The 16,301-nt window shown below is 35.6% G+C and overlaps 2 protein-coding genes and 1 long non-coding RNA gene across 3 annotated transcripts; 1 reads left to right on the forward strand and 2 right to left on the reverse strand.

Moving 5' to 3' along the window:
* Positions 1-155: 155 nt before the first annotated feature.
* LOC145220069 (microtubule-associated protein 1 light chain 3 alpha-like) lies at positions 156-2,279 on the reverse strand. The gene is made up of 4 exons (XM_080087367.1): positions 2,149-2,279; positions 1,166-1,221; positions 982-1,088; positions 156-743 (listed from the first exon to the last, which is right to left on the reverse strand). Exons 1-4 carry the CDS (start codon positions 2,186-2,188, stop codon positions 578-580), a joined length of 369 nt encoding a protein of 122 aa, XP_079943493.1. The 5' UTR covers positions 2,189-2,279; the 3' UTR covers positions 156-577.
* A 3,444-nt stretch (positions 2,280-5,723) lies between these two features.
* LOC145204412 (gamma-glutamylaminecyclotransferase-like) lies at positions 5,724-16,295 on the forward strand. The gene is made up of 3 exons (XM_080076951.1): positions 5,724-6,016; positions 6,480-6,553; positions 15,344-16,295. The coding sequence occupies exons 1-3, from the start codon at positions 5,834-5,836 to the stop codon at positions 15,543-15,545; spliced, it is 459 nt and encodes a 152-aa protein (XP_079933077.1). The 5' UTR covers positions 5,724-5,833; the 3' UTR covers positions 15,546-16,295.
* On the reverse strand, positions 11,216-13,991 carry LOC145204419 (uncharacterized). The gene is made up of 2 exons (XR_013853488.1): positions 12,624-13,991; positions 11,216-11,924 (listed from the first exon to the last, which is right to left on the reverse strand). It is a non-coding gene; the product is annotated as an uncharacterized LOC145204419 (long non-coding RNA).
* Positions 16,296-16,301: the final 6 nt, after the last annotated feature.

Consider the following 16,301-nt stretch of genomic DNA (forward strand, 5'->3'; position numbering starts at 1 on the left):
TCCAGCAAATCACGTATAAGTTTTTTTTGGTCATAATTTAAGGCAGTTACACTAGCTAATTGCAATGCCAAACTGATACTGTTATGTTTGCAGTCCCTACATCATATTGTAAACATTACTGGTGACATCATTTTGTTGTGTGTTTATACTTCATGGAAGGATGCATACAAACTTTTAATGCCAAGCCAATGTACATTTATTACAGGACACTAAGAACAGTAAACTTGAATTACAAGTGCTTAAAAGAATAAAAAAGCTTATGATACCTCTAAATCAATGAGGCAAATAGTGTTTCAGCAATTATTTGCAACAAGTTTCACTGATTAGCCAGCTTTCACTACACTGGCAACCATCATAACAAGTAAACACAAGACTTGGTGTGGCATTAAAAACAATAAACAGTGACATAAAAACTTAGCATACAGTTAACATAATATACCACCAAGCAAACACAACATCTAATGAATAGTTTTTTTAGTGTTGAATTGGATCCTCCCTTGGTAATTTTCCAGGTACATGTATTTTTTTAATGATTTTGTAGAATCCACATGATTTAACAAGACATGCAAATGTTAATTCAATTGGTGCCAAAAACTTCTTGTGAGGCATACGTCATGTACAGAAATCCATCCTCATCACGTTCTTTTTCATACAACTCAGCAATAGATGCAGATACACTAACCATGCTTCTTTGGTTCACCAGAAGGAAGAATGCCTGACTAGGGCTCAACTGAAGGCGTCTCCTGCAGAAAAATATTGATGTCTGCATAACACTAAATATGCTACAATAGTGTGCTTGTAAAATGTCAAAATAAGATAAGATATTTTTTAACTATTAACTATTTTTTAACTACCAAAACATTTCAAAAGTTTGTAATCCCCTTTCATTGAACCGGATCCTACCTACAGAATTACACCATGAAAACATTTTTTGCATGCATAGCAATTGACTACAACTTGTCGACAATCTTAATTGCTTACCTTATAATCCGCACAAGGTCACACATAGAAACATGGTCAGGGACTAAAAACTTTGTCTTGTCCAGTATTGGTAGTTGTTTTTCTCCCTGATAACGCTCAATTATGACCTACAATAAAACAATATTTGTTCAAATATAAACACAACAAAATTGATGATTATGACATTGTTTTTGGTGCAGCTTACTGGTATTTTGTTAGGGTGTTCTTGTCTGATTTCACTCACATCTCTTACTCTGTCTTCTGCAAACAACACATAAAAGAGTTTAGACATACAAAGCAATACCAAAAGCTAAAACTAAAGTAGTTGTAACTAAAATAGGAAAACGAGTGGTAAAAAAGCATTGATATTACTGATACCCTATTAACGTGTCTTTTAAAACTGATAAAATCACTGCCTTTTTTTACCACTCATTGGCAGGCTGGCAAGCACAGCCGAGGCAACCTTAAACCCTAAAGAACTAAAATGATAATGTAACACCACTGTTTGCCTGGTAGAAAAAAACTTGTTTTATGTTAAACATGTTGCAAACGACTTTGTGTGACATCAAGAGTAGGAGGTAGTGAAGATTCTTTTACCATTTTCCCTAACCACGCCAATGCTTGCATTTAAGCTTGCATAAATCTATGTACAAGTGAAAGGCAAATAAAAACCTTTAGCTATAATTTGTCGCTAGTATTATAAATGTTCGTAGCATTTTAAGAACATATTATTACAATCATACAATTTTATTACTCTACAACAAGGGTGGGCAACTTCTAAATAGCCCAAGGCCATATTTTTTGTATTTTTTTCTTGATCGACTAGATGGAAATTATGCGTTCTATCCTTTTCATGTACCAAGAAGTTTTAAATTAAACGCTGCTTATCCTAAGAAGTTTAAGCAAGCAAGTTGTGCGTTTCAGTTTTTTGTACATATTGACATCAAACAAATACTTAAAGTTAAGCTTTCCTTCACTCTTATGCTATTGCATCAGCATCGTTCCAGGGCACCTCCACAATATCACTACCACTTTGACCCAAGCAAAAAGGTTGCATACATGCAGAATGAAAATGGACAAGGAAAAAATATTTCAAGTTTTAATTTACCTCAAGCTACTCGCTATACTAGATTTTATTGACACTGATTTATTAAACTGAAGCACTTCACAAACATGTTAAAACCTTACCAAAGCTTCTTCTTTGCTTAAAAGTTCGATCACCGGTCATGTTTACTCCTGTTTTTGTTAACAAACAAGTTGACAAAAATATTTTAATACACAAACAACAATGTTTTTTTGCTGCAAAAAAGTTGATGAATTGGTTATGTTTGCTTTTATTCAACTAAAAATATCCATTGCATTTTTGTTGATTGGTAATTTCCAATTGGAACACAAAACTGAAAATAGCAGCTCCAAGCAATTACCACAGATGCCAGACAGGTTGACCCTAGAAATGCAGTGTAACTTTTATTTCACAAATTACTAGACTGAATGCCTAGTCGAGTTTGTGATTATGGAGGTTTGGTATACATTTTCAACAGACAAGGACGAAAGTTACTTTGATGCAAAAGTGAGTCAAACAATATGGTCGCTTGGCAACAAACAAGGTTCACAAATTTTTATTTATTATATGCTGACTTTTAGATAATAGGTAACAAATAAATAATTGGTGTTAGCTTGCGTATTTAAAACACTACCAGACAAAAATCTCAGATTATAGCTACCTTTTATTTAATGAACAAGTAGAGAAAAGACATTACATGGCATTAAAAACTGTAATACTATGATTAGATTAACAGTTTAATCGACGGTCATATTTTAGTAGAGTTTTGTACATATTTTCAACTTTCAACCCATTATTAAACATCACAAAAACACCTGGCCTGCACTGCACTTATTCACAAGTCACAACATCAAAAGATATGAAACTAGTCAAGTAACAACAAAACAATCGAGTATACCAGTTAATAAATACATAAATAAAATATCAAGTCCTAAAAACTTCGCACTCGAAAATGTTTGACACAAAGAAGTAAAGAAAGACACCTTCCTCTTTTTGTTGACAAACATCAGCTGACCTAATCACGTGACAAGATTGCGTATTATGACGAAATACTATCTGACATAAAAATCAAAACGAATAAATTTTTAGTGCATTTAACAATTCCTTAAACAGTGTGAATCAATAAAAATACAAATAATCAAAACGGTAACATTTGTACATGATAAATTTAGTTTTAGGCGTATGTTTTTTTGACACGACCTATATTTCTTCATACAAGAGGTTTTACAAAAGATGTTCTTTTATTTAATTTATTACACCCAATCAATTGCCTGCGCGTTTAAAAATACATAAATAAATGTACACTCATACAATCACAAAAAACATCATTGCAGAAAAATTCAATGTTCGTTGTACTCCCACAAAATAGCTTGACACTGTGGTACCGTTTAGTTGCACGAACATGCTTGCGCAAAAGGTTGTTGAAACGACCTCCTGGGCAGTGCGCAAAGCGCTGTTTAGAGCAGTGTTTACCACTATTTCAGAGCAGTGTTTTAAGTTCCCAACCGTTAAGTACGAGATCGAGGTAATTCAATATATTCGGGCTATCGACTACCACGCAAAATTTAGTTCTTTTTAGACACTAATTTTTACAGTCACGGATCTCTTTTACAAATCACGATCTCACAGACACACAAAAGTCTGTGGTTGGGAACCACGCGATTGTAGGATGTTGGACGACGGAACGCCAGTTATCCGCAAAAATATGTTCAGTGCTTTAAACAATTAGGTTCAGTTAAATTTGTGGGTTCCATGCTTCCATTTTCGTAAAAAAAGATTCGTATAATTTTTATTTTCTGCCGCAAATTTCTTGACATTGAAAAGGTCTCCCGGGCTACAGAAAAACTTCCTCCCACCAACTTTTGGAAGACGTCTCATCGTCGATTCCAAAAAATACAGTGTGCAGGAAAGGGCGTTTAACTTATGTAAAGCAACACCTTTGACATGTCGCTAACCGGTCACTTCAACAACCTTGGCGCAATGTGATCTCAAGAAGCGATGTAGCCTAATCCACGTGAATCAGCAAACGTTAGTTAAATACGCCGGTAATGGTTTCTGGTGTTCTTTCAAAGTTTAATTGTTACTCAACTGAACAACTTAATTCCTGATGAGTCCTTTTGTAGTTTTATGCCGATTAGACGCAAAACGTCTTTTCTGACATGTGTGCAATAATGTTTACACAATTATTAGGCCAGTGGTTCCCAACTGGGGCCCAAGGTCCCCCAGGGGGGCCACGAGCTGTGTTCCGGGGGGCCACGGGAGTAGATTCACAAGAAACACCTACTAAAAGTCATTTTCACTTTAACTTTATTCCCGAATTTAATCGACTATTTCACATACTATTTGTTTATAGTGAGTTTTATCACGCTCATTTACTCTATTAGACCTGTTTAAGGCCAAAATTAATACCGCATTCCAACGCGAGATTGCTATCTACATTTTAAGGGGGCCGCAGGTCCTACATGGTAACTTGAAGGGGGCCACGAGGCCAAAAAGTTACTTTAAGGGGGCCATGGTCCACGAAAGTTTGGGAATATAGTGCCTGGTACACTAGTGAATAGGGTTTCTCAAATTTGCCACTTTGGCTTATCCCGGGATTCCGGGACAAAAACAACCTCAATCCCGGGATCCCGGGAAATCCCGGGATTTTATTCGATGTTTGTTGAATTTATAATTTTATTTTGTTTGTTTCATTTTTATGTTTAGTGGGCCGGCAAAGTATCAATGCAGTATGTTCACGAGAACAATCATTTTTAAAACTAAAAATATTTTTTAAAATTGAAATCAGTTTTTGATTTAGTCGGTTGGTGAGTTCAATTTAGTTCAACCCATCAGGTTCCACTGGCTCAGTGGCGTAGCAGCCACTTGGCGGTTCTGGCTCTGCGCCAGGGGCGGCAGGCTGCAAGGGGGCGGCAAAATGACTTTAAGAAGCAGTGAAACCATTTTTGGCCTTAACGCTGAGACGTGAGGCTTCTTTCTCGAGCAATATAGAACTTCTGAGACGCGGCACATTATTTGTAATTATTTTTATTGAAAAGATTGCTTGAACATGAAACTATTTCAAAATTTGCTGCAGTCTACTTAGGGCGGCATTTTCAACGAAAGGCAGGGGCGGCAGCATAGGCTATGCTCCTACGCCACTGCACTGGCTTGGGGCAATGCTGTTCAGGGAAACAAAACTACCGAGATAGGATTAGAATCCAAAACCTAGTGACACAAGTCGTTGGCGCTAACCACTCGACCGTCTTGGCATTTTACAAATTGCCAGATTTTTACCGACTGGAGAGCTATAACGTGGGTTCTAACGCTGCTGTACTGTTCGCAACAACACAACTATTTATCAGTCTTGTTTGATTTGTTACAAGAAACCTCAGGGAACCCTTTAATTCACGGAAACCCTATGGATTTTGCACCTCTGGTTGCAGAGTGCAACTAAAAAATCGCATAATTTTTCTCCCGGGATATCCCGGGACAGAGAGAAAATCCCGGGATAGAAACTCTACTAGTGAAGATCGTTTCCAAACATCACAGGTGACCTGATCGTATGTTACTACAATGCACAAGCGTAGAAGTTTGGATCTAATTTAACCTTTTCGGATGGGAATGTTTAAGGATTAAACGTTGTAAAAACATTCCAAACGATTCGATTTGCATTACCGGTACGTCGTAATTACCGTTTCGCTTCATGCTTCACTTCACCACGTGTTTGCTGCTTGCTTACTTGTGTCACGGTTCGTTACCCGTAGGTAAAACCAATGACTTCGCAACTTTGTGGACACTAATAGTTTGTTAATTCTAACAATTGCAAGAATGAATAAGATTTTTGTTTATGGAACTCTCAAAGACGGATTTCCAAATAATTATCTGTTGAAAAACAAGGATTATGGCAAGTGTACGTTTTGCTACCATGCTCGCACTGTAAACAAATATCCATTGGTTGTGGCGACTGAATATGACATTCCATTTATGCTAGACTTGGAAGAAACTGGACATGTAAGTTCCGCAACAGACCATTTTATCATTTTACCTACTGATAAACGTTCCAATCTTTCCTATTTTTTCTTCACTACTCATGCAACGTTTTTTTCTGGAACATATTTTTTCTATATCACTATAAAACAACACAATGAACATGTTTTTTACCTTCATATACTTTTCGATAGCCTGTCCTAAAGGGCTCTGAAACATTTATTACTGTGTATTATGCAAATAAAATGAATAAATTTTTCGCTGATTTTTTATGTACCAAGTCAATTTGATTTCACAAGCATCATAGAAATAGTTTTGAGTCGATATGTTTGCGATTAGATGATGTCGTATCAAGCACTTTGTAGCTGTGGTAAATCTTTAATTACACGCATAAAATACACTTTTGTGGAAACTTCATTGCCGATAAAACATATACATTAAATGCAGGAGGAATCGATTTTTTTTATAGTAAGGCAGTTTGTTGTAGTGTATAGATGGAGAAGTGTATGATGTTGACAATATCATGTTGAAAAAACTGGATGAAATTGAATCCCACCCAAGGTAAGTGATTACATGTTTAATTTGTCCCATTTATCAATAATTATGATGCTCTTTTGCTTAAGGGTACACAAAATGTTTGATACGTTTTTCCTGCCTATTGTTAATGTTTGCCCGTAATTAAATGTGTTTCAATTCAACTCAAAATCCAATTGGCATTGATTACGGTTTGGGGGCAGGCAACCCCAGCCTTGACCTTTGTATTACACCATAATCGCATCTTTGTTCAGTTTTGCCAGTTGTCTCCAGGTAAACACAAAAGCATTTGTAATCATGTCATTAATCGTGCAAACATGGCTTGAAACACAGCAATTCGTTTGTTTTGAACAAATCTACTTTTTATTGCAACATAAACATGAATTATATGGTTTTAATGTTATTTGGTGCAATAACCTCCTGCCAACAGTCGTACCAAGTGGGTCAAAATCTTAAATAAATTTGAATGACACTTTTGCAACTGGTAGTTATAGACATAGTTATGTAAATGTGCCATCTGTTTCGTTAGTTTGTAGGATATAATATATATAGACCATTTTGATGTGTTGATTGATGTGTTTTATCCTGTAGCCCCGATATTTACTTCACTAACCTATAAAATGGGTTAAGTTGGCTAACAATTGGCTGAAGTTTCGACAGTATTATTCAGTATTGTCGTGCAGCCCCATCATTTACCCCACAACAATGTGTGCAATTGATCGCCCCGACACCAAACTTTATTAGGCTTATATAGTCAAATGGGGTAAAAAAAAATTTTGCTGAAGTTGGGGTAAAAAAAAACAATACCCTCACAGCTAAACCAAAAATTTTTTTTAAATGCTTTCTTTTTCATAGGATGTATTTATTCTCTGCCTAAAAAATAAGCCATAAACCATTCTCAAATTTTGTTTCTAGGCAATGTTCTGCAGGTTGAAACAACAGTAGTAAAATTCGTATGTTAAAAAGTCTTCAACAACCTTTAGAAACTTTCCTGCAGATTTTTTATTACAAGTTTGGTGTCAATGACCTTTGTTCTGTGTTGTGTCATAACTATGACCTATTAAACAAAAAAGACTCCACTTGGCTAACTTCTAAATTTTTTCAGATATCTTGTTGTTCGTTTTTACCCCAAACGGTTCTATAGGAATGGGGTAATAAAAAACTATGTATTTTTGGCACCCCAAAAATTTTTTTTGCCCAAACATTTTTATTTGTCACCTGGAAGTTTAGAAAATAAAAAAGAAAGCCTATAACACATGTTCTTAAACCAAAGTTGTATAAAATTGCTTTGGGGCCCAGTTTTGCAACAGGGCTTACGGCAAGAATTTGCACAATGTGCGCCAAAATGTGCAGGTCGAAATGTGCGCACATTTTTCGAAAATGTGCAGGTGCCAAAATGTGCAGGGTAAAATGTGCGCACATTTTTCGAAAATGTGCAGGTGCCAAAATGTGCAGGTCAAAATGTGCAGGTGCCAAAATGTGCAGGTCAAAATGTGCAGGTGCCAAAATGTGCAGGTCAAAATGTGCAGGTCAAAATGTGCAGGTGCCAAAATGTGCAGGTCAAAATGTGTAGGTTAAAATGTGCAGGTCAAAATGTGCAGGTCAAAATGTGCAGGTCAAAATGTGCAGGTGCCAAAATTTCTCCCTTTCATACTAAAAAAGTCTTTCTGTCCCTTTCACACAAACAATTTTTTGTCCCAATTACATAATTATTATATATCTTTCCCTGCATTTTTATTTTAAATAGTGTTCTGTGCAAATCAATTAACTTATATAGGTATGTTATTTTTCTTGTTAAATGCAGTGGATTAAGTTTTTTAACTGAACAGAATATGACCCTTCAGGGCAAAAATAACTGAAAATACAATGTGGTTTCAAACAAATGCAGTGGTAAATAACTGATGCCTATATAAATGGTGAGAACTTATACTTTTGCATTGCACATCCATCATTTTTTTCATGACATCTCAGTATTATCCTTTTCTAAACCCGTTTTGTTACCATTGTACATATTTTTTACCAAAAATATAATACAGAATGCCCACAGCGGTCTCAAAAAAATATTTTCCCTATCCTAATATTCTTTCTGGCTGTTTCAGTCTCTTTATCTCTCTAATTGTTCACGCCAGGTTTAGTTTGTTTATTTATTTGCAATCCCACATGAAACATACACCTTTTTCGTTCATAATGGCAATCATCTAGTTTCTGTATATTAGTCAGGAAACAATTACAAATTTTGCAAAAGCATCTAATGATATTTTGGTGTATTATGATATTCCTACAGTAGGTCTTTTTAGCCATCTGGTCCACACAATAGCAAGTCAGAAGCAATAACATGAATGTTTTAGCAAACTTAAAATTAGGGCATCACATCAAGTATTTGTGTGGGTTTCAAAATTAACCTAATTAAATACCCATATACCAAGTTATGTCATGTAAATGAGCCTCAAAGAAATAAAAAATGTCAAACATTAAGTTGGGCAACTGTGTGGTTGTCCTTTTCTTTTTGAATGTTGTCATTTGAGTTTCTTCCAAAGACACATATATAGTCCTTTTGTCAATTGTGCAGTATAACCCAAAGGATGGAAAACTTTCTAATAATTCATTTGTTTCATTGAATAAAAATCACTGGACAGCTGGGTCTTTGACTTGGTTTTGAGTTTAATAACAGTATACTCATATGGTAGTCCAGCAACTTCTAGAATTTCACATATGTCTTTTTTGGAAACTCTGTGAGGATCAGTGTAACTTTTGCAATGCAGTAAAAATCTAGCTTGTTGGCTGGCCGTAAACATCCTGTCAGGCATTTACGCACTTTGTAAAAGTTGCAGTAACTCATAAAAGGATAAGCGAGACCTCCAGACTTTGGCTCCACTAAAGAAATCAGCTGGCCCTGTGGTCGCATGGTTGACAACATGCTGACAATTTTGATAACTTCCGTAAACTAGTTTTTTGCCTTGAAAAAACATATCCTCATAAATACTCTGTTGTGTCTAACTCTTTGTTACTTATCATAGCAATTTGACTTGTGTTTTCTGCACCAGTTTCCTTGGTGGTTATGATGTCTAGCAATTGTTTTGGTGCCTTGAATTTTTCTTCAAATAAACTTAATTTTTGATTCACAAAATTTACCCTTTGTTGACAGTTTAAAATGAGTAACTTTGGAAAAAAACATGATCTTTGTTCAAGCTTGACCTTTCGTCTGTCCAGAGTTCCTGGTCGAGGCCAAAGTCGTTGAACATCAGTTCAAAGATACAGCCAGTTAGGAAAGTTCTATTTTTACCAGACTTTAAATCAATTAGTAATAAACTTTATGCACCCTTTAATATGTTAGGTAAAATCACTTCAAAGCGTTTAAAGAAGTACTAAAAAGATAAAACGTACATTAAATACTCTCCAACAGCACAATCACAACCACGTAGTAACATTATACAGGGTAGATGCATAAATCTGACCATACAAGCCCAGCTTTGTCATTTGCTTGCTCTTAAAGCACCAAACTCAATGCAAGCATCCGACAAGCGTGTAGTGTTAATCAAGCGTGACGGAAACAATAGCTGGACTGTCATATGAGTATACTATTGTCTAATTGTAAAATCTATAGAAGCTGGGCAGGCTACAAGCTAACAGGCCTTAAATTAAAAACAATAAAGTCAAACCGATTGAGGTGACGATCGTGTACATATCTAGTCTGAAAAACAGTGTTTCCTATTTCCTGAATGCTAGATAATTTCACGCTTTGCCATATCTAACAAACACAACATGCATTTTTACAAGTTTCTCTTAAATCCGATTTTAATTTATAGGTCATAACTTATAACTAATATTTTTGGCACAATTTATCAACAGGGGTTGTAACCAAAAATTGCCACTTGCCACTTGCCACCGGTTCAGTGGCAATTGCCACCGATTCAGTGGCAAGTGTTTCGGTTGTCACCGGTTTCGGTGGCAAGTCGGTTTGGTTTTGGTGACAAGTGCAAAGTAAATCAATTGATACAAATTTTTCCCGATCGTTGACAAGCTATTAAGTCGCAAGTTGCTGTGGAGTGTGGTGTCTTTACCAGGAGCACATGAGATATGGCTTGAAGGAGATATTCTAAGAAGTGGTGTACACAAATGGCATTATTTTATTGGGTATAACGCTAAATTTTTTGGATATAGTTATCATAATTTGTGTGTACTGTGATATGTAAACTTTAAGATCAAACTTATTTTTTATGTTTTTTTGCAATTTTGCTCCTTGTAAACATTATTATTTTTCTTTGTCAATGTGGCTTTTGCAGTATGGATTATAATAAATAAATACCAAATACTTGAATACATTTCGTGAACATTTAGGCAAATTCCTAGGTCAGTGGTTCTTAACCTTTCATGCACTGTACCCCCACCCCCACTTTTGGGCCTCATGGGACCCATAAGTGGTAACCCAGTAAGACTCGTGCCCCCCTAGCAAAAATGTATTTGACAAACTTAACTAAATTAAAAAGACCATAAACCACAAAATAGTCGATTAAATTAGGTTATTTAATCATTTGCAACATATAATTAATTATAAGCTTTAAAATAGAAAAGGGCTCACTGACTTTTAGTGGGTGGTTACAGCAAGCGTACACCCATGACTGCCCTAAATACAGCTCCTGGGCCCTGGTTGGAATCCCCTGTCCTAGGCAGATGCACTACAAGCATAAATAAATCATTAATCTTGTTTATTGATGAACTTGCATGAACAAAGAAAATGGGTGCAAATAGGGCATTTATACTTTTGCTGTTGCTCAAGGAGGTGAACAAAATCGTAAGCACATCTAACAAAACAGCAGTAAGAAAAAACATTATGGTTAACGTCTGTGTCACTTTACTGCAAAAACATAATTAAGAGGAAATATAAAGTCCATCTAGTAATTGTCAAATAACATATCATAATGCAGTAACAAACAAAAAGCTTGACAATGCACATAGGCTTGTGTGTGTGCCAGAGGAGGAGAGTGCTTGCTCGACACTTAACTACAAATTTATTACCTATAAACATTTTTCATTAAAGTATCACATGCTAACACATGATGAGTTGGTAATAGATCACAGAACAACTAAACATCCACGTAAGAAAATATGCTTGGGCGATCGCCAAAAGGACCATTAAAATCCAACATGGAAAGAGTAGTGATGGCACAATAGCTAACCATTCAAGTGTAATGAATAAATGTTGGATAGGGTAAAATTCCATAATAATTCACAAAACTATTATCAATCAATACAATATGCTAAAACAATGAAATATATGTAATGCTTGCATTCCATGGACCAGGTTATGTTCAGTTGCAGGTCAACAATATTGTGATGCAAATCAAATGTCCTTAAATCTTATACTAAAATATGCTTCGTAGAGAATCACACATCAATTCTGAAATGATAAATAGAGCCAGCAATTATACAACAGATACAGAGCAATGTAAGTTTCCTTTGTACTAGAACAAAATTTAAGTCTAAGCAAGATAAAAGTCAAAAATTGTCACTAATTAATTGTTGCTTTCACTCTGAGTCTGATTTAGAATGCAACATCATGGTTTCAATTGACAGCCATGGCGAGTAGACACCACGGCTTTAAGTAGCTGCCATGGCCAGTGGGCATCATGGCTTTAAGTAGCAACCTTGGCCAGAAACATATCTGGCGAGAATAAGTTCTGCATCAAGTATTTAAATACCAGGTACAGCAACCTTGATATAAATGTCATAAAAGAACAGCTTATTGTGCATCAACATAGGGCAAAACGGTCCTTGCAACCAAGCAACTGTTAAGGGATTCCTTCACACCCACCACAAGGGATTGTGTGCTAATCAGAGGCAGAGCCAACTTTTTCAGCATGGGGTTATCTTTTCAACATGGCCTAACGATTAAAGTGTCTTAACTCTAAAAAACTCTCCACTTCGTTGATGGGTATCAAGACAACTACATGTGATAAATATGTAATTAGTCCCAAACAAAAAGTTGGAATTGACAGTGTTCACAGTACTTGACTCCCTATAACATTAGCAATTGGAAAAAAAGTAACATAACATGTTTGGCATAGCTTGCTAAAAAAATTACATTTCACCAACTTACATGTTGCTGTCTCAATGAACATAATCGTCTGAGTGTTTGTCTATTTCCACTTTTGCATGTATTTTCATGCTCCTGTGAGACTTTATGTCAGAGAGTTTTTGTATGGTTAAAATCAAATGTTTATGAGATTACTTTTCCATGTTTGAAAGCAAGGTTAAGTCCTTTTACAGATTGAATTAATCTCATTTTCTTAATCTCATTTTCAACTGTCAGCTAAGTCAGGCTCACAATTGTTATGAATTAAGTAGAAATTTCAGCCATTGAAATTTGTAGACTTGTTGTTTTCAACGATTTCAATCTGACCAATTCACAATGGCGGGATTATTCCATGAACACATGCAAATTCGTTGCAAACTAACGACGATGTTAAGTTCAGTAAAAAGGTGTTCGTTTAACTGTTCGTTCGGTAATAAGCGAACTTTTCATTCAGTGGCTACCGAACCTTCAGTGGCAACCAAACCTTCAGTGGCAACCGAACCTTCAGTGGCAAGTCTCATCCGATCGGAACGTTCAGTGGCAAGTCTCATCCGATCTGAACGTTCAGTGGCAAGTCTCTTTGAATTTGAACACGTCCAGTCATAGAAACCAAATACATTTGACAGACGCAATCATCTACATTATATATACTCATCAAAAAAATTAGCATGCAGAATTTTTCTTTTTCACCTCACCAAAACTCAATCTGAGAGTTTTATTCGCATTATAATCGTCCACGAATGGATATTTGCTTGTCTCGGCATCGAGGTTTACATCTCTTGCCGTTGAGACATTTAACACATTTACTTGCCCCTTGCCAACCAGACTTGTCTACAAAACTTGCCACTTGCCAACAATACTTGCCACTTGCCAACAACGCTTGCCACTTGCCAACAACGCTTGCCACTTGCCAACAAGACTTGCCACCAACACTTGCCACTTGCCAACACCGCTTGCCACTTGCCACAAAAATTTCTTGCTTGCCACCGGATTGAGTGGCAACCGTGGCAAGTGGCAAGTGGCAATTTTTGGTTACGACCCTCACTCCAATTTATGACCACAACAATAGTTTGACGTTAAATATCAATACTTCATTTGAGCGACTGCACATTTTGGCACCTGCACATTATGACTTGCACATTTCGGCACCTGCACATTTTGACCTGCACATTTTGGCACCTGCACATTTTGACCTGCACATTTTGGCACCTGCACATTTTCAAAAAAATGTGCGCACATTTTGACCTGCACATTTTGGCACCTGCACATTTTCAAAAAATGTGCGCACATTTTGACCTGCACATTTTGGCACCTGCACATTTTCGAAAAATGTGCGCACATTTCGACCTGCACATTTTCGAGCACATTGTGCAAAAAACGCTCGCATGCCCGCCTCCAGTTTTGGAGGAATTTTTACCAAAACGTATACCTGCATGGCTAAAAGTAAAAATTGGGATCCAGGCCTAAAGAAAAATGCTATAAAGTAAGAAAAAGAGGTTATCAAATCATTATGTGGTAATTCAAGCAGTTTGGGGAAGAAAATTAAACTTTATTTCAAAAAGGTTTTAGGTTACATGACCGGTAAGCAAGTGGGTGAGCTCTATTTAAACCTAGTTGCATACCAACAAAAGACTGGTAAATGACAAAAAAGACCAAATCAAAGGCAATAAATGCAGTGCAATAAAGGTACAAAGCCATAGAAAGTCTTAGCACTAATTTGAAAGTGTTTTATTCATTTACAAACAGTTTACTAACTGCTGTAAGTTTGGTTTGTAAAATTTCGAAAACAAAGAATTTTATGTGGCTTGTGTTTTTTTTGGCTTATTTATTGTAACAGCGTTATTAATGAAATTTCTGTCTTATCTTTGACTTTAAGATGGTTTATTAAGTTCATATAATTGAATTGAAGTTCCAACTGCAACTTAATTTTTTTTTCAGTGGTCCTAATGTCCACTTGTTTTTTTTTACCCCGACATTGTTTTTTTTTGTACCTTTTTCGGGTTAAAAAAGAACAACAGTTTTTGTCAAATATTTTTTTTGTTTTTTAGTAAAATCAAAAACTTGTCACATAACTATAAAAGTAGTCCTATCAGCTTTGTTGGGAAGAAAAACTGACCTTTTGTTGCCTAAAATAAAAGTTTGGCAACAAAGTTTCAAAAAATTGTTTTTTTTACCCCACTTGACTATAATGTAAAATTCATTGGTAACGATTTGTGGGGACCCACAAGTTTGTGGTTGCATAGTAAACCAAGGTTATAAAAACAGTGGATGGGACCCATTATAACATAAGTGTAGGAAATGTATAGAAATGTTTTGAAATAGGCCGTAGTGTATATGCAGTGGAAATAGGTGCTGAGCCATGATTTCCGTGTTTGTTCATTACCAGTTACACATGGTGTTTAATTTAGCACAGTTTCAAATATAATTCATATATGTGTAATGATATCAAATGCTATGTTTCCTCATTGTGCTTGGCTGACTTATGTTAAAAATACAGGATCCAAACTGAGTTTGGGCTACCTGAATCAGTTGGCCCAAATATTTTTACTGCATTAGGTTTTTTACTCCCAAATATGGTCACATGACCCAAATACGTAAACTCACGACATGGAAACCATAATAATAGTGAAAGCCATATATTAAGTTTTAAATATTCTCATGTTGCAAAGAATATTATAGTTAGAACATCAAATGTTCTTCAGGAAGTATATCTACATTGTGGTCATATCAATTTGATTTTGCAGGTTTTATCGAAGAACACCTATAAAAGTCATGCCACTACAAACTGATGATGACAGTATTGTTGAATGTGAAACTTACTTGCTCGTAGATTTCAATCCTGATTTACTAAAAATGAAATTTATCAAAATCTATCAAAATTCGTTGAAGTATGTCCCTTCTGATAAAAGACCACAAGATGAGATCATAAAATACATTAAAAAATAGTCTTGTTTGCACACCTGCATGTAATTTTGCGTTCTGTTCCTTTTAATCTTGGAAGATTTTTAGCAATAACATGTTGTTGTTTTTCATGTTTTTTTCAATGTTCATATATGTTGTGTGTAACAATTGTGATTTTGCAATACAGATTTAAGTACTTTTTGGAAACAAAAAAAACAACAACGAAATAACCCAGAGTTTGTACTATAACTGTCAAATACCTATACTGATACTATACTTATACACCTTGCTTGAGTCTTTTTTAACTGACTCGAAATTTGAGAGGACTGTCTCAACTGCCAACAGAATCAGTCAGTAAATTAGAAAGTAGGAATATATATTTCGCCTAATAATGGCATCATCAGTTCCTGAAAAACGCAAGTTGCTGGGTTTGCAAGGTTTTTAACGATTTTGTGTTTGGCGATACTCGCGTTGTTTAGTTGCTTAGAACATTGTGTTTGTTTTACATTCTTGATATTTTGGTGTTGATCTTTTGCGTTTTTCAGGAACTGATGATGCCATTATTAGGCGAAATATATATTCCTACTTTCTAATTTACTGACTGATTCTGTTGGCAGTTGAGACAGTCCTCTCAAATTTTGAGTCTTTTAACAATTTGCACAGTTATCGTCGGTATGCATGGCGGCTGTTGGAGGTTTAGATATTGCCAATCCACGACATTTTCTTTTTTAACTGTTTAAACTTAACTTTGAGTTTCCTGTCTTTTACATACTCATCATGTTTTTAATCCTGCAGGTTTAT

The sequence above is a fragment of the Phallusia mammillata genome, chromosome 1, assembly GCF_965637545.1.
Source record: "Phallusia mammillata chromosome 1, kaPhaMamm4.hap1.1, whole genome shotgun sequence".
Classification (NCBI taxonomy): Eukaryota; Metazoa; Chordata; class Ascidiacea; order Phlebobranchia; family Ascidiidae; genus Phallusia; species Phallusia mammillata.

Bases quoted from the DNA above. Each gene is read 5' to 3' on its own strand.
- LOC145204412 (XM_080076951.1), top strand. From the start codon at position 5,834: ATGAATAAGATTTTTGTTTATGGAACTCTCAAAGACGGATTTCCAAAT. The intron at 6,017-6,479 runs GTAAGTTCCGCA...AGTTTGTTGTAG, and splicing joins ACTTGGAAGAAACTGGACAT to TGTATAGATGGAGAAGTGTA. The intron at 6,554-15,343 runs GTAAGTGATTAC...TTGATTTTGCAG, and splicing joins GAAATTGAATCCCACCCAAG to GTTTTATCGAAGAACACCTA.
- LOC145220069 (XM_080087367.1), bottom strand. From the start codon at position 2,188: ATGACCGGTGATCGAACTTTTAAGCAAAGAAGAAGCTTTG. The intron at 1,222-2,148 runs GTAAGGTTTTAA...TGTTGTTTGCAG, and splicing joins TAAGCAAAGAAGAAGCTTTG to AAGACAGAGTAAGAGATGTG. The intron at 744-981 runs GTAAGCAATTAA...ATTTTTCTGCAG, and splicing joins GACCTTGTGCGGATTATAAG to GAGACGCCTTCAGTTGAGCC.